Genomic DNA, 17,930 nt, shown 5'->3' with positions numbered 1-17,930 from the left:
TGCTCGTTCACACACTACTACTTTGGGAATTTACTGGAATAAGGAATGGATTTTTGGACCCCAGTCTTGTTTTGGAGAACAGGGTTGGTAGTGCAGCTGCTTGCAGAGCACTATAGTAGTGGATCGTGGGGGGCTATTGAAGCAGTGAACTTGGGTTGTCCAAAGATGCATCCTCAAGACAGAACCTAATTGTCTTTGAACTCCTAGGATGAAATTGACCAGGTGATACTAGTGGGAGGTGCCACCCGAGTCCCCAAAGTGCAGGAGGTTTTGCTGAAAGCTGTGGGCAAGTAAGTGTGTGAGGCCTCTCTGCCATGTGCCTTTTCTCAGTGATATTCTGTTTGTACTAGTGACTGAGAAGCTTGCCACTCCCTCCCTTTTGCTTTGCAGAGATGAACTGGGGAAGAACATCAATGCAGACGAGGCTGCTGCTATGGGTGCAGTCTACCAGGCGGCTTCTCTGAGCAAAGCCTTTAAGGTCAAGCCCTTCATTGTTCGGGATGCAGCTGTATTCCCCATCCAGGTGAGCTTCCCCTGTCCTCTCTTTTGGGGGCGGTGGGCATAGTGTTGAGTGACATTGGGAGAAGGGGTTTTAAATAAGCAGTGGAGCTTTGTGGAGCTGGAATGGCATAAGGGAAACCTACAGGCTTCAGTGCTGAAGAGGAAATGGGGCTCACTCTGGAATCACATATGGAGCCCCTGGAAGGAAATTAAGGAAAGACTCTCAAGTATTCACCTTGAGGCACTTTGGGCAAGTCTCCACTTCTCTGTCTGGTAACATGGGGTAATGCTTACAGTTGCCATGAGCTGGGTCAGGATTGTCTACGAAGTGCTTTGGGATCCTCTGGTATAAGATGCTGTCTAGGGCAAAGTGTTCCTGTTAGTGGCTCATTCTCTGCCCTTGCCTACCCCATGCAGGTGGAGTTCACCCGTGAAGTTGAGGAGGAGGATAAATCCAAGAGCTTGAAGCACAACAAACGGATTTTGTTCCAGCGCATGGCACCATATCCACAGCGCAAGGTCATCACTTTCAACCGCTACACAGATGACTTTGAGTTTTATGTCAACTACGGAGACCTGGCTTTCCTGAGCCAGGATGACCTGCGGTGAGTGGGATGAAGCATTTGCACAGACTTGCCTCCAGACTGATAGACAGGTGCTTAGCTAGAGAAAGTCACATGCAGATGGATGGCTGACAATGCACAATTTCAGGATCTTTGCTGCAATCATTATATACTTGAGCAAGCCAAGCTGTGTGTAGTTATCTAACATTGCATTAATGTCCAGTCTGCTCTTCCCTGCAGCTGGTGCTGACTGGCCTCTAGTTGCCATTTTTACCGGAAGAGACAAGGGTTAAAGGAGCAGTGTTAATGTTGGTACTATGGAAACTGAACTCCCCTTTCATCTTAGAGCTAGTCCCTCTAGCTCAGGCCCATTATGAGAGGGCATTATGGGGAAAGCTTGCACTGCCACTGCCTTGGGGCTGCTTATTCTGTGGACAGACGATTCTAGTCTCTAAGGCAGTCATTCTAACACCTTTTGCCAGCACTAACTTTTCTTTTGTACATACATAGACTCACTCTGGCTATCCCTGCTCTGGTTCTTGGGCTCACTTGCTGAGTCTGTGACCTTCCCATCAGTAACAGCTGATTCCCATAGGGCGCTGCTGTGAAGAAGTGCCCAGCTTTCTGTCATCTGTTCAGACACTTGGCCAGTGAATGGCATTGGAATGATTGCAATATGGCAGATGGAGAGGGTCCCCACTCATTTGTGTAGCTGGCGCTAAGTGTGTGAAACAACATGAATTACCCCAGAAACAGCAGCCTGCTCAATGTCTGGAATTTGGCTGAAGCACAGAAGTGATTGGCCGCAGTGGGGGAGAGCTGGGAATAGAACCTGGAGTCCAGAGCGTCAGAGGAGATTGGGAACAATGCTGAAGTAAAGTTGGGGAAGAGGGATGACTGCCCACTTTGCTGCTTTGTCTTCGGTTGGTGTCTTTTCATTCTCTCACTCTTGCCTTGGTTTCCCTCTCCCCCCACCGCAGAGCATTTGGGTCCCTGAATCTCACCACTGTGAGGCTGAGAGGAGTCGGGGACAGTTTCAAGAAGCACTCAGATTATGAGTCCAAAGGCATCAAAGCTCACTTCAACATGGATGAGAGTGGAGTGCTTAGCCTTGATCGGGTAAGCACCAGCCAGCTAGTGCCATCTACGTTCCCCTGTCTTCCTCACACACAGTCTCCCTACCCTATCCGCACAGGTGCTGCTGAGTACTTTTTAAATATTCTTGTCTTTGCTTCCAGGTGGAGTCTGTGTTTGAAACTGTAGTGGAAGACAAGCCAGAGGAGGAGTCGACATTAACAAGTAAATACACTGCACTGTCCACATTTTATATTCAGACCAGCTGTTGGTTTGAAACCATAATAACTCAGATAGTTAACTGCACCACATTTCTCTGAAAGGGACAGGTGTCCTGTGGCTATTGACAAGTGACCAATTAAGTGAAGTACTCTGACGCTCCCCAGAGGTATCCAGGGTTGTGAAGCATTTAATCACTACCTGCCCTTAGCATGAAGCAGTCTTGTCTATGCCTGCTGTAACTCAACTCCCTGAAACCAACAGCCTCTGGCAACACAAGCAGCGCCTTCCGTGCCTCTGCAGAACGTGTCCTCTTTCTGTGAGTTAGTGATAGGTACACACCATCCCCTGAGTCCTCAGAGCATTTCCTATGGTGCCCAGCCATTAACCACTGGCCATTCTCAGAAATTACCAGGTTTGATATCTCCAAGGGAACAGAATAAACACAGCTTGAGTGTTACAACTCAGGATCATGTCCTTTGTAATGTCACAGCACTGAGATATTTATAATGAAAACAATTATAAGTAGTTGTTGAAAGCTGAGATTGAAGAGATTGAGAATAATACTGTAAACAGAAAGGTTTACTTATAAAACAAAGTATAACGTGCTTCATAGAGCCTAAACTTAACTTTAACAAGCTGCTAAACTCTCGTCTAAAGTAGTTTCTCACCTAAAGCAATCTCCCAGTGTTTTCAGCCAACCTGATTGAGAACTCTTTCATGAATGCAAAAAGCACTGTATTTGCTTCATCAGTGAAGGATAATGGTGTCCTTTTACCTTCTCTTTCTATCATTCCAAAAATCCATTGTTTGTCCCCTAAATCATGATGATCACTCCCTATTCCCTGGTTCTGTTCCATGGCATGCTGACTTCTTGTGGTCTTCATATTGCATGTTGACTTCATATGCAAACAGATTTTCTGTTGTGTTGGCTCACAATGCTTAGGTGAATATACTCTCTTGTTTGACATAAACCTATCTGTCAAATTTGCTTTGATTTAGACTTTTAAAATGCATGTTTTCCAGCATATATACACACAACTCCTTACATAGCATCAATACATACATTTTGCAGTGATATAAATGACCTTGAGATCCTGCCTTTCATTAAGATTTTACATGACATTCTTTATAGATAAATACTACAAAAGCAGTGTGCTAACTGTAGTGAGTTTGACAGGCCTGACAGGATTTGTTATGAAACATTGAATCCTTTTGGCACTGAAGGATCCTTAGAGTCACAAGTACCTGCCTATTATGTTTGCAGATCAAAAGTAACTAATGGCCCTGAGCATGTGGTGCTAGGGGAGGGGGCATGTCCCCCTGAAAACCTGTCATGCATGCTTCTAAGGTGCCCATCAGCACAGTATCCAGGCACGCACTACATGCATGAATAATAAAAGGGAGCTGCATTTTCACCTCCTTCAGTGAAGGGGCCTGTTTAGAAGGAAACAAATCCCTGTGCTTTGTCTTGAAGGTGGTGGGGAAGTGTTGCACATCTGGTGCTTCAGCACTCTCCCTCTGGTTGGGCTGTGATGCCACTGATTGGATGCTTTCCATGGTCCTGGTTTCAGGGCAAGTGCAGAGACTTATAGGTGGTATGTAGGAAGGAGGGGTATGTGAGTGCATATGGGAGGAAGGCACCTAGTGCAGTGAATGTTGGAAAACTCAAACACCATTTGGAGAGGCAAATTCCAAGCCATGCTTTTGCTGAGAAGAGGGCCAAGTACTTTGTATACAGGGGGATGTGCAGGAAGGGAAAGAGATAACAAAGTGAGTGCAAGAGTTGGTACAGCAAATATTGTCAGGATCCCAGGCTGCCCCTCGATGATTATTGGACCTTGGAGAAGCACTTCTACAGAATTCGTGATTTTAAAGTCAAGGAAATCTGTTTTGCTCTGATGAGTTACCATGCCCATGACTGATGCATGTCACTCTCTCCTGCTGCTGCTGCTCCTTCTCCTCACACACTGACCTCTAGATTGCTTCAAAGACTGACATTCTGGGTTTTTTGCCTGCAGAGCTTGGAAACACAATCTCCAGCCTATTTGGAGGAGGAGGGCTTACACTGGAGATGGGAGAGAACCTAACAGAGACAGTTCAGGTGAGGTGTTGGCTTTGATGGGAAGGTGGGACCCCGGCTGGGTGCAATGCCAGCTGCCAAGTAAAGGAGGCAGCTGTTAAACATGAACCAACTCAGCGTGGACAGCAGGACATCAAGATTAAAACCTGCACACTATGGAAGTTTGCATGTGTTTCAAAACTAAAAATAAACATACACAGCCCTTGTGGTGGCAGTTTCTTGGGCTAATGCTACCAATGCTGCTTCCCTGGTGAAGCCTCTTTCTTTGTCATTCCGGTCTCCTTGCTGGGTAGTGCTTTGTAGGCTCCAGTCTCTTGCATGTCATTGTTACAGGCCAGACCACTTGCACCTGGTTGCTCCTGTGTTGTTGACAACAGGAGTCTCAATTCCCTCTCCCAGGTGCAGAAAAGGGTTGTGGTTCTAAGCTGATATCGTGACTTTCCTGAAGTCCTCATTGGGCCTGCCCACTGGCTGTCCCTCTCTTGTGTCTTCTGTCCCACCTTGAACATCAAGCCTGCAGTACAGCCCTGCAGAGCCTGCCCTCTCTGCGTCAGCTTTCCATGTAAAAACTGTGTGACATTTTACTCCCTGCTGCCCAGGAGGAAGAGGAGAGCCAAGCAGAAGCAGGAAAAAAGGAACAGGGGGAGAAACAGGACCAAAAGGAGGGAGAAGGGACAGTGAGTGAGGAGCAGGGGGAAGAGAAGCAGCATCAGTCTCCAATGCAGGATAAAGCAGAAGCTGCCCCTCCAGAAGCAGAGAAACACAAGGAGAAGGGGGAAGGAGAAAAAACGGCATCGCAGGTGAGCAGCTGGCTCTGCAACAACCCTTAGAGGTCAAATCTACCTTATTGAGTTCTTATGTGCCGCTCTTCAAAATATTTGTTTCAAGTGAAATGGTGCTGCGAATTGGTCTTATTTATTTATCCTGGAACTGCTTCTCTGACACAGGATCCCAAAGAAAAGGAAGAATCTGGAAAAGAGGAAGAAATGTCCAAAAGTCCTGATGGCAGCCCAGCCACCAATACAGAAGAGAAGAAACCCAAAGCCCCCAAGAAGCAGAAACTTGTGGATGAGATTAGTGTGGAGCTGGGTGTCAGTGATGTACTTGACCTGCTGGAGAATGAGCTGAAGAACTCAGTGAAGAAGTAAGTGTGAAGGGAGTAGGCTATGGGAGTGGGCTGGGCTGGGGCACAGGGACCAGAGTGAGCAATAGATTCTAAGATGCATAGTTTATTGAGTTTAGATCCTGTGCTGAGATGACACCCCCTTCTCCCACTCTGAGAATGAATCTGACCGTAGTAAACATTGCAGGATTTTGCTCATCCAAACTGCCTTTATTGACTCTTTTTGGGTCAGCATCTTCTATCTTTTAGCAGCCCCTTCAAATAAACTAGGCATAAATGTCCCAAAAAGTGGCAAGGCCAGAAACTTTGAATGGCAAAGGGGAGAACTGGGATAAATATGCCCAAGAAAAGGGTCAGTTCTGAGACTAGTAAATGACAAGCACTGGAAGCGGAGACAATGCTGGCTCTGTGGTTGGAGGGAAGATTAGATCTGCAGTGGTTGGCTGGGAATCCCAGATAGACTGGTCTCTCTATGCCTAGTGAGGTGGGAAGAAGCTCAGCCTGGCCAGTTAACCTCACTGAAGCCAATAACATTAATCTTTTCCATCTTTGACTCTGATCTTGTGAGCTCCCTGTGGAGTGGCACCCCAGCAGCATGAGACATTACTTAAAGATCTGTCCTTGTTGCATTTATAACAATTCTAGTGATAAGTGTTTAAATGGTCCCCTCCACTCCCACAGTGCGAACAGGGATTCTTCCTCAATGTTCTTAATAGCCAAGCCATACTGTCGATCAATGCCCAAGGGAGTCTAACGCAACTCTTGGGTGGGAGGAGGATGAACAGTCTCACAGCAGTACTATAACTGTTGTTACCATCTCTCTTGCCATGGTGCACATGGGCCTTTAGGGGAGATCTTTGGTTTAAAGGGGTTTAGGGAGGAAGTTTAACCAGTCAGCACTCAGGGAGAAACAGCCTGAGCACTTTGAATCTGAAGTTTGAAACTGATAGAGATCTCTCCTGACTTTTCCGCTATTGGACTTGACTGTATGACATCTAAGTGTATGCGGTCACCTATACCAGCCTGGCTCTGGGTGCTGACAGGTTAGTTAATGGTGTCTGAGTGAGAGGTGCTGCTGCCCACAGGGATCACTGTCTTCAAAGAGAACATCGCCCCCTCTTTCAGGTGCTGATGACCTTTTTGCTTATTTCTGGTCTCCTTGCACTTTAGACTCCAGGACCTGACAATCAGAGACCTAGAGAAGCATGAGAGGGAAAAGTCAGCCAATAGCCTCGAGGCATTCATCTTTGAGACCCAGGTAAGAGTGGTGAAAAGGGTTGGAAGCCCCTGGAAAGCAGATGGGAGAGGTGGTACATTGGCAGGGCTGAGCTGGCTGCAAAGGGTTGTATCTGTTCCGAGATGGGGAAAGGTTGCTTTGAGGAGTCCATCTATTGCCATTCTGCTCACTTCTATGGTGTTGTGTTCCCTATCCCACATGGAGTTAGGAGGCTTCTTCCAGGGACCAAATTAGAGTTCAAGCAGCATGCTAAGTCAGATCTTGGCCTTCATAAAAGCTTTGTGTATGCTGTCCCCTCCTCCACGTCTCAGCATCTCCATGCTCGAGCTGGGAAGAAACTCCAATCAGCTAGTGCAGGAGGAAAGCTCTTATTCTATGTGAGGATTTCTGCAGCTTTCCCATCCCACTCTGCTAATTCAAGAAGCAGGAGGACAACTCAGTAGCATGAAGCAGCCCAGGAGTCCTGCAGTTTGTTGCAGCTGCATTTTGTGGGTTGAGACAAATTCCTTTGCTGTGTGTACTTTCTCATTAGCCAACAGTTAAAGGGAAGCGACCTTTACTCTTCTCAGGACAAGCTTTACCAGGAGGAATATCAGTTTGTCTCCACGGAGGAACAGAGAGAGGAAATCTCAAAAAAGCTGAGCGAAGCCTCCAATTGGATGGAGGAGGAGGGCTATGTAGCCACAACCAAGGTACTACTGCATGGAATCAGGGTGTCAGTTTGCACTGAATTGCTAATGGGTAACAAATTGACCTAGCTTCTTTGGTTTCTTTGACGTCCCCAAGTCGGGAAAGGTGAGCTTTGATCCACTTTGGCCCTTTTGGATGCTCTGGCACTTGTAAACCCTTTTGTTAATTTGCCCACCACTGAACTGCACAAGAAGTGGCTCTTCCCATTCCTGTTGCTCATCCTCTTGGAGCACATACAGCAGTTAACTTCCCATTCTACACACACAGTGTCTAGTGCTGCAACTCCTGTTAATGCACAGGACTTATGCATCTGATGGGCACAGCAGGCAAAGTGCCTGCAGTTCAAACTTCTGGGATTCACAATATTCCTGTAATTAAATGTTCAGAGAGGTTTTAGATGTCTGATCAGTTCTGTTCCTGTCTGTTTTCTCCCACTTGCAGGAACTGAAAGAGAAGCTCTCTGAGCTGAAGAAACTCTGCAGGAGCCTTTTCTTCCGTGTAGAAGAAAGGAGGAAATGGCCAGACCGCCTGACTGCCCTCGAAAATCTGCTCAATCACTCCAGCATCTTCCTCAAGTAAGAGCAAGACCCTGAGGAGAAAATTTCAGATGGTGGGTGATGTAAAAGGCAGTGCATGCATTTGCTAATTCAAATGGAATCTGGCCTGTAAGCCACCACCATAGGGGGAAGGAGGCTGGTATGTGGCTCCCTCTAGCTCCTGACAGGCATTTTAGGGAATGTTAATTGAAACACTCAAATACCATAAATTACTCTTCAGAACAAAGAGTATGGCCTCCCCATGCACACTGCAAAGCGCACCCATTCTCAGGAGGGTCGACTGTCTTCCCCCACCACCGTAACCCTGGGCTTAGCAAACCCACTCATGTGGGCCAATCCCATGGTAAATTTTGGTCACTATTAAATGTGATTCGGGGATGCTGTATCCCATTTCCAGTCCCATGAAGTACCTACGTCTTCTAGTGCAGTGTTTCTTAACAACCACTCCATGGACTGGCACCGGTCCCTGAGATCTCCCTGACACAGTATAGGAAGCCGGGTCCTGGTATCAAAAAGATTGAGCAACATTGTTCTAGTGTTCATTTTCTTGGACAGAAGTTACATGTTTATGTGGAAAGCAGTAAGGTCCAAAAAGATTAATCAGTTTGTGCAATGGTTTATAGAAGTTTCATATACTGTTGATGCAAATGTTAATCCTGAACAGTTGGAATAAAAAGAAACCTCTTTGTTTTTGTCTTTCAGGGGAGCACGAATGATTCCAGAGACTGATCAGATATTCACAGAGGTGGAACTAAGTACCCTAGAGAAAGTAATCAATGAAACTGTGGTAAGTAAAGGGGTTGGGGAGCCTGTTCAGGATGTGTTTTTGGATGTGTTCAATGCCACAGCTAATGGGTTCACTCTCACTTGGGGACAGGGAGCAGTGTAAGTATATCCTCTCCTCACAGTATGATAACTTTTCTCTGCTTTAATGCTCCCTGGTTTCAAACTAGATTGCATATTGCTTTGGGAAGATGTAGCGATTGGAGATACAACTGGTCCATGTACATTATGGGAGAACTAGTGCCTTCCCAGTAATGACTTTGTACGGTTTTAAGAGCAGCAATTGGCATTCTTGTCCTCTGGCCTGGTAGAGCTAACGGGCTGGAGGAAGTGGGGGTGGAAGCCTTGTTGACCATGGCAATTAGAAAGCCCATGTGCTGTGTCTGGGATTGTGTGTTTAAAAACAGTGACTCATACAACCAGGTAATAGCAACATGTTCATGGGGAGAGATTGACTCTGGGCTTTCCTTGCAGACTTGGAAAAATGAGACATTGGCAGAACAGAATAAACTTCCTCCCACTGAGAAGCCCACCCTGCTGTCCAAGGATATAGAACTGAAGATAGCAGCCCTGGACAGGGAGGTGCAGTATCTACTGAACAAGGCTAAGTTTGCAAAACCCAGACCCAAGAAGGAAAAGAATACCACGAAAACAGATTCAGGCAAAAATGCCACAGCTCCTCCTGACAGTGAGAAGGTTATCCCTCCCAAGGAGGAGAAACAAGAAGGTGAGCACTCAGGACAGGCAGGTGTTCCTGTGAGCATCTCCTACTATTGAACCACCAAGTGTAATATTCTCTCAAAGCTGTCTTTATTAAGCAAAAGGAGATTGTAATGAGAGAAGCCTTTCATAAAAGTGCAAAGGCTGCTGATCCCCCAAATCAGGGAATTACTGGAGAAAGTTTGGTGAAGTGTAGCTTGCTCCTAGTGCTACTGTGTCTTCTTTTGTTGACATTTATTTGAGGGTATCCAGGCTTTATAAATCTTATGGGAGGGAAAGTGTCTGCCTGCCTTTGTGGCTTGAAGAGTGACTGGAGAAGAGAGCATCTTCAGTGCCAATTTAGTCTCTGCTACCCACTGCAAGGCACAGCCTTCTAAGAGGTGACACCTTGCTCTGGATACCTGCTGATTGACTCTGCTACCTGACTGGTAGCCAGCTGATTGAGAGATTTCCTAGGTCACGTCATTAGGAACGCTAGGATTTACAGCTCTCACCTTTTTAAAGATGGAACCACTCTGTCTGTGGACAAAGCTCCCCTATGCTAGCCCTGGTTCCTGTAGTGGGCTACCTTAGTCAGGCCCCTTGCAGCCCATGGGATGACTTTCCTGTACAACTCTCAGGCCTCTGCCTGGTGCTGCTGCTTATCTCTTCCAGTAACTGTTGGCTAGCTTTGAACACTCCCTCCCACACCCACTATTCTGACTGCTTTACAGTTGCCTCTGGCTGCTCTTGGTCCCTGCTGTACTCTTCCCTGATGCTTTCTCTGCTTTGCGGTGGTGCTGTTAGGTTTTCTCAGAGTGCTCCTATTGACTCTCCTTATTGACCCTTGTATTGGCTACCCCAGGAGCAGTGATGGGAAATAAGTAATCTCCTAGTAATGTGCTGCAATTGGCTCACTTACAGTCCACATTGGCAAATGTTTTCCTGCCCAGTGCCTAATCTGTACATTTCATCTCATGTACCAGAGCTAGGGGAGGTGTTGGGCCTTGTACTCATTGCTGCTGCATAACTTCTTGTATGACCACTTGTTGTACATCTCTCTCCCATGATACAGATAAACCTGAAGATGTCAGTCCAGTCAGGGAACCTCCCACAGTTGAGAAAGAAACACTAGCTGATGAATCAGGACCAGATACAGGTAGGGGTTCATTTGTTTTAGAAAATGGAACTCTGTGATTGTGGATGCCTGTAGCCTGCTGTTTGCAAATCTCCCTCCCTTTCTGTTTTCCTGCAAATGAACTACAGGATGAGAAGGAGCCTCTGGGTGCTGAGAGAGTATCAATGAATCAAATTTTGACACTGAGAGGGTCAGCTACAGAAAAACATGTGGGGTGGAATGGTGGCTGTGGCTCTATTAACACTAATGCTAGAACTGAGGAAGGGGATTGTACCAAACGAGGGGACCATTGTAGCTTTAGTGCATCTCTGGAAGGATCAAAAACAAACTTCTACAACCTAACCAGTAGAAGTGTTCTCTTGACAGTTCTTACGTTCCAGTGGGAAGTTATGAGGGACTTTAAAACAATTGTTCCCTGCAGCATTTGAAAGCCAAACATTGTAGCCCTGTGCTAGTGTGTGAGAACCTGCAAGTGACTATAAACAAGGAAACTAATATATTTTCATTATCCAAATTGAATTAAATGCATAATTTAAGCACATAGTGTAGAAAATAAAAAAGTAAATTAAACTCTTAGAAATTGTTCAGCTCGAATAACCAAGGGATTGCCTGTAACATGGAAAAAAATGTATTTTTAAAAAGCAACCTTTAATCTGACCATGTGACTCTAAATAATATCCATGTGGCAAGATATGTGGCCATGCTGGTTTACCCCCTCACCTAAGGTCTCTTTTTAACTAACACTACATGGGTGAATCCCTGCTTTACCTTGGTATGTCTGCAACTGGCTATTTTTCTTCCTATCCACCAGTACCACCTTCTACAAGATAGAATTTCTGGGCTACTCAAGGGCCCAAATCTGCAAACACTTACATATATGAGTAAAGCCACCTATGTGCATCAGTGTTTTAAGAATCAGGCCTTGGTGACTGATCATGCCACCTTTTAGTAGCTACAATCTAATACAATTGCCCAAGATACCTCCACAACTCTCCAATCCCGTTGTCTGAGTAAGTGTTAAGAGTATTTTAATATTTATATTGTTGTAGCATCCAAAAACCACATTGTATAGCATGCCTGACACTTTATAATTGTATTTATAAATTCACTTCATTTTGTTTCTGTTTATTACATAGAACCTGAGAGTGAGAAGAAGCCAGAAGAAGAGAGCAGGACGAACGATGAGTTATAACATCCCTTGAAATTTCTTCTAGCATCACATCTATTTATTTAACAGGTTTTTTTATAATGGACCCAGTTAGTTTCATGTTAAATGGAACAAGACAAACAGGCTGACATCAAAATGCAATAGAGGTGTAAATTTTTTTTCTCCTGGGAATTTTGCTGTTACTAATTTTAGTGAGTTAGTTTTGGTTTTTCACTGTGTTAAAGATGACCATGTGCTCACTGAAAACTCTCACTGAGTTGCAATACAGTCCCATTGGAGTCACCAGAAGTGGCTTTTCTTGTAGATTAAAACAGCACCAAAAAATCTAAGATTTAGGAAATAATTTGCCACCACTGCTCTGGGCCATGCCTTATCTGGTGAAGATGAAGGTGTTAAAAGTATCCAAGAAACATGTCCTGGAGATGACTCTTCCTGTGTGTGAGGTAATTAATTAAGGAATCGATGCTGTGGCCAACAGGAAGTATATTCTCATTTTGGTACATGGGGAAGTGAAAAGAGATTTGGTGGGGAGGGATGCTCCATGCCTCAGAGTGAGAATGTCTGTTCATTTTTCATTAAACTAGTGCTGCTAAAGCCATCTTTTGGCCCTTAGTGCTGTGTCTGGCAGATTTTCACATCAAGGGAATAGGGACCTAATGGAAGATGTTGGGATTTGGTTCAGAGTTAAATATAAAATATAAGGCCCAGAAATTGCTCATTTGAACGGTAGCGATCTGAAAGGAAAGAATTTGATGGTGAATCTGACTCCAAATGGGAATAGGCTTTAGATGGGGAAGCACAGAATGAGCTAGAAAACTGGAAAATCTATTCTCTGTAACCTCCTCCTCCCCCAATGTCTTGTGAAATCAGACTGGCTTTGTTGTGAAACCTCTTGTCTTCAGTGATGGTCTCGTAACTTCTTGGAAACATTCATGCTGCTAAAACACACCAGTGAGAGCCTGATCTACTTCATATACAAATCCTTGTGAATGTGCATCTGACATTGGTCTCCATTGGCCTATTCAACCAAAATAAAAAATACTCTTCCTGACAATCTATTTAAAATGTTCGTCTGTTTTGGAAAGTGACTTAGGGAATTCCTTAAACTTTCTGACTTTTTTACATTCCAGTTCAGAGCTCTAATCCCTCTCAGCACTGCCCAGCAGCTGTTTTTGAAGATCACAGTGCTGTCTATGAATCTGTCCAAGCACCTTTCTCAGTACTGCTGCTTTTCCAAGCCCAAACAGATCTTCCACTAAGCATGCAGATTTGTGGATTCTTAGCTTAGCTTTTCCTCTTTTATGGTGTAATCTCTCATGCAGGAGCAGATAAGCAGAGGCAACACATTATCTCAAGGCCTTTGCATCCCGCAATTCAATTTGTGTTGAGAATCAGCTTGAAGAGCTTCCTGAGCCTTATCTCATGCATCTAGACAGCAGGAAGTTTTCTGTAACTGGACCTTCCAACCCTCCCTGCCCAGGGCCACTTTCAGGCTGAATTCTGCTCGTATAAGGAGTCCCTTCTGCACAGTTAAACTTGGTTTCACTGTGTTTTGAAGTCTTATTTTCCTCTGCTGTAATCCAATTCCTATTTCTCCCTAATCCAGGCTCCTGTCAAAAGCTAGGATCCACTTAGCTTTTCTTACAGGGGCCACAATTTTCCCATCCCCCTACCTTAAACTCTCCTACCATTCTTCTATCCACGGGCTGCATCCAGGAGAGGTCTCCCTGCCATCACCCATACCACCTTTCACAGCATCTACACAGCAAGCTAATGCATGGAACCAAAACCCCTCCCACTTCTTAGTGCACCAGAGAGATGGCCCAGAAACTGCTCCATAACAGAGATCTGTGGAGTTCAGACAACATTAGGACAGCCTTTTGGCATATCACTTCCATCTCTGATCATGCATTGTCTCTTGGCTCCCAGTAACATGCTGCATCCAGTTCCACCTCATAACACTGAGTCAGACGATACTGGCTCCCCAAGAATGTCACTACATGCAGGAAATTGCTTCAGCTGGAGCTAAGACATGATTATACAAGTTAGTTAATAGCACTTGATACAGAGGTTTTCCTTTCAAAAAGCGATGAGCAAATATGCTGCAGTTAAATGGAAATAAGTGTACGTAGGGTGTGATTATTGATTTTTATGACCCTTCGGTGATCTGTGCACAATAGTGAAGACATCAGTCTTCCTTTCAATGGAATCTCATGCCATTAAGCTGCATATATAATAACCTTTGCAGTCTAATCCTTGGTAGCAGGTTCTGGTCTTACTATTAATATTGGCCCTCAATGGTGGTGGCAGGGAGGTTTTGTGGATACTATTCTGAATTGCTGGATGTCCATGTGTATTCGCGTTGTCTGCAAATGTCTTCTGACAGTCTTTCACCCTGTGCCTGGAGTAGTCAGCCCTTCATAACAGGGATGCACAAACGAGTAACAGCTCTAGATGCCCTTTACAATGTACTGTAATTTTACCCTTGGCATTGTATTTCCCTTTGATACAAATATTTCTCAACTGTTTACATTTGGGTGATGATGGGCGGGGAATTAGTCAAAAATGCTTCTTGTTTGTAAAGACAACAGCTGAGCTTTCTCCTTCAGCCATTGAGCTGTGTAAGATGACACAAACAACAGCAATCCTTTTGTTTAATTTTTCAGAAGTGTGATTGCAGTCTGGCCCAAGAGTAGGCTAAATTCACTTTTGGCGGGGCAAGGAGTGGAGTTGTGATGGGATTTGCAGCGCATTTTACAAGTCTGTTATGATGTGCAGCAGACTAAGGCTTGAGCTGCAGTATTCATGATGCTGTGATCAGGGATAACTACAGGGTATTTACAATGTAATAGGTGGAAGAGTAATCTGATGGAAATGTGCCTTTTGGTTGAACAGATGACAATATGGCCACAAGGATCATGTTCTTTCCTCAGATATACATGCTTTCCTGAGAAGAATGCGACCCTCTGTGGTACAACTTGTCTGCCCATCCAGACATGGTGTTTAGATTAATTTTCTAACCCTAACTTTATAAAAACAGTTAAAAATGGAAAACATCAAGTGAAGTAAAAACTCTAATGGATACACACACTCAGTTCTGCAGTTCTTATGAAGTCAAATCTCCTATGGATTTAGATATGAGTAAAGCGAATAAAGGTTCCAAGACCAGAAAGTTTGTTTGGATGGGGAAAAAAGCAATTTAGAAAAATCTTCTTAATTGAAAATAGTTTAATCTCATCATCTTCCTCCTCCTCCTCTCTACTAGAGCGCACAACCTGTAGACAGGATTAGAGCAGCAATTTTTGCATGCTTGATCTTGTCTTTGTTAAATTGTGCGTTCTGTGTTTGGAGCGTGACTCTTTTTTAGATGTGCAGAATTGAAAAGATTAAACACAGACAAGGCATTTAATTTTGCAAATCTCAGTGTTGACCTGAACGTGCATTCTACTGTGACTCTTGAAAAGCCAATCTGAATCAAATGCAAAATGTTAAAATCTTCAGCTTTCCTGGAAATGTGCTTTTAGATGTTTTCCTCAAACTTGGGCAGCTAGTTTTAGCCCTTGATTCCTCTCTTATGGGAGTACAGATTGAGTCTCCTTTTCCACCTTTGCTGGTTGAACTACCTAAAATAGAACCAAGCCCAACCCAAGTGATATTTTGGGTCCATATCAAGTACTGATACACCATACCCCTGTCTGTTCAAAGATTTGCAGCGCTTTGTATGTGTGGAGTTTTGTATTATTTTTTTTTACCACCTTGGTGGACACTCAGCCATAAAGTCCTAATTCTTTTCCCTTCCATTAGCATTTCAGGTACTTGTTTCTACTGAAGTTTTGGTTGGTTTTATTAACTTTTTTTTTGTGGGAGGAAAAGGGCGCAAACTAATCCAGTTGAAATGTACTTGCTTCATGGTTAAGAAATGGTTTCAATAAAAGATTTGCTTTTCTACAATTTTCTTTTTGCATCTCTTAAGTTGAAGACAGTATAAACTGTGGGTATATCATTTTAATCTATATTGCCTATTGCTGTTTGCTGGGAATCTCTGACTCCATTCTCTTGCTGGCTGGCACTGCCTTTGATTTGGTGCTGTGCTCCAGCATGGTGTGCCATACTGCCAGAGCTGCCACCTTTTGGCTCAGACATGACAGGTTCTCGCCATCTGTGGTTGCCAAAGATCCCATAACAATTTTTGAGAGTCAGAATTTAATCCTGACCTCAAGGTCATACCTTAGCATGGGTGACTGCTCTCCCTAAATTCTTTCTGCAATTTCAGTTGGATAAATTCTGTGTGGTCCTAATTAGCGGCTTTACAACTGGCTTATTTGAGCTACCCGGGGTTGAATACTGGCAAAGTTCTGTTAGGGCTGGGTGGCTCCTGCTTTTCAAAAGAGCATATGAACTAGAGCTCCTGGACACTATGATGAGGGGCACACTAGAATTTCATGGGTGCAGTGATGGTAGGATGACCAGGCAGCAAGCATGAAAAATCGGGATGGGGTGAGGTGTAATAGGCACCTATGTAAGACAAAGCCCTGAATATCAGGACTGTCCCTAGAAAATCAGGACATCTGGTCACCCTAAGTGATAGTCCATTTAAACCAGGGGTACACATACCTCTGAGGATACACAGAGGTCTTCCATGGTGTACATCAACTCATATAGATATTTGCCTAGTTTTACAACAGGCTACATAAAAAGCACTAGTGAAACTGGTACAAACTGAAATTTCATACAGACAATGACTTGTTTATATTGATCTATATACTGAAATCTAAGTACAATATTTATATTCCAATCAAATTATTTTATAATTATATGGTAAAAATGAGAAAGTAAGCAATTTTTCAATAATACGTTGCTGACACTTGTATTTTTATATCTGATTTTGTAAGCAAGTAGTTTTTAAGTGAGGTGAAATTTGGGGAATATGTAAGACAGACAGAGACTCCTGAAAGAGGTACAGTACTCTGGAAGGGTTTAGAACCATAGATTTAAACTATACTGCTTTTGGGATATAGAAGTGTTGTGGCTAGGATGGCTGTAACAGGCCTTCTCTATATATTCAAAATTGCACGTTTAATTTTTAATTGATTTAAAAAAGAGGTGTAGTTAAATAGGGCAAAATACTGTGTGGACACTCTTAATTAGATTTCTAACCATTCTTTATTGAGTTAACACAAAACTTGATTAGATTTGAACCTGTTCTATCCATTTAAGGGTGTTCAAAGGGTTTTGCACCCCTTTAAATGAGGTTTTTTAAAATCATACCTTCAGTTTAAACTGATGCTACTTTGCATATAGACAAAGCTTGACTCTCATGATCCAGTCTAACTGAATGGGTAGGTTCACAGCCTCTGCTAGATGAAAACTGTTTAGAATGTGCTGCAGGGGGTGGTGATTGAGTTAAACAGGTGCTTCACTGAAATACTTCCCTGGCTGCTGTGATTTCTGCACAAAGCTTTGCTTTTACACTCTCTTGGGGTTCCAACACAGACGTGGAGCTTGGAGATCTGTGTTGAATCCAGCTTTGTTGTGTATGCAGTTCGTGTGACCGTGAGCAAGTTATTTACTCTGCTTCAGTTCCCCATCTGTTAAATGGGGATAATGCTTCCTTACCCCAGGCCGAGGTTGGGGATAAATGAATCTGGGTGAAGCAGTGTCCCACTAAGGTGGGAGGGGCTACATCACTACGGATGAATGCCTGTTCCGCCGTGTACCATGTATACACATCGGCTGCCTGCTCTGCCCTGAAATCCCCTTCACCGCATCCCCTCCTCGGCGATTACAATCTGTTCTGTTCTGGGCATGCCTGGCACTCAGGATCTGTTCACCCCCGGCCCCGTGGGGTGTGTGCGCCCCGCAGCTGTGGGCCAGGAATACACAGTGCTGCCTGCCGTACAAACGGGCACGGAAGGAGGGGCCGGGCCCCAGGTGCTGGCGGCTGCCCGCTGTACAGGCCCTCCGTAAATTGCCAGCGCCGGCCATGTTCCGGGACGTTCCCTGCACGACTAAGAGCGCAGGCGCAGGCTGACGTCAGCAGTCGGACGAGCTCAACGAGGGCGGGGGAGGCGCCTGCTTGACTTGTCCCAGCAGCT

At 44.5% G+C, this 17,930-nt stretch overlaps 1 protein-coding gene across 5 annotated transcripts in view; it reads left to right on the top strand.

Annotated features, from left to right (window-relative positions):
* Nucleotides 1-15,786, top strand: part of HYOU1 (hypoxia up-regulated 1) — a 30,594-nt gene extending 14,808 nt beyond the window's left edge. For all 5 annotated transcript variants that reach the window (XM_067566696.1, XM_067566705.1, XM_067566714.1 and 2 more), the window contains 15 exons: nucleotides 208-290; nucleotides 391-523; nucleotides 919-1,106; nucleotides 2,045-2,183; nucleotides 2,303-2,363; nucleotides 4,379-4,461; nucleotides 5,040-5,240; nucleotides 5,388-5,584; nucleotides 6,734-6,821; nucleotides 7,370-7,492; nucleotides 7,932-8,065; nucleotides 8,750-8,834; nucleotides 9,305-9,557; nucleotides 10,605-10,688; nucleotides 11,804-15,786. In XM_067566696.1, the coding sequence (XP_067422797.1) occupies nucleotides 208-290; nucleotides 391-523; nucleotides 919-1,106; nucleotides 2,045-2,183; nucleotides 2,303-2,363; nucleotides 4,379-4,461; nucleotides 5,040-5,240; nucleotides 5,388-5,584; nucleotides 6,734-6,821; nucleotides 7,370-7,492; nucleotides 7,932-8,065; nucleotides 8,750-8,834; nucleotides 9,305-9,557; nucleotides 10,605-10,688; nucleotides 11,804-11,859 (1,908 nt within the window). In that variant the 3' untranslated portion in view covers nucleotides 11,860-15,786. The remainder of the gene's footprint in view (nucleotides 1-207; nucleotides 291-390; nucleotides 524-918; nucleotides 1,107-2,044; nucleotides 2,184-2,302; nucleotides 2,364-4,378; nucleotides 4,462-5,039; nucleotides 5,241-5,387; nucleotides 5,585-6,733; nucleotides 6,822-7,369; nucleotides 7,493-7,931; nucleotides 8,066-8,749; nucleotides 8,835-9,304; nucleotides 9,558-10,604; nucleotides 10,689-11,803) is intronic.
* Nucleotides 15,787-17,930: the final 2,144 nt, after the last annotated feature.

Source organism: Emydura macquarii, unplaced genomic scaffold (genome assembly GCF_026122565.2).
Source record: "Emydura macquarii macquarii isolate MOO-44397 ecotype Brisbane River unplaced genomic scaffold, CSIRO-AGI_Emac_v2 contig_312, whole genome shotgun sequence".
Lineage (NCBI taxonomy): Eukaryota > Metazoa > Chordata > Testudines > Chelidae > Emydura > Emydura macquarii.
This window is presented reverse-complemented; position numbering and strand designations above follow the sequence as displayed.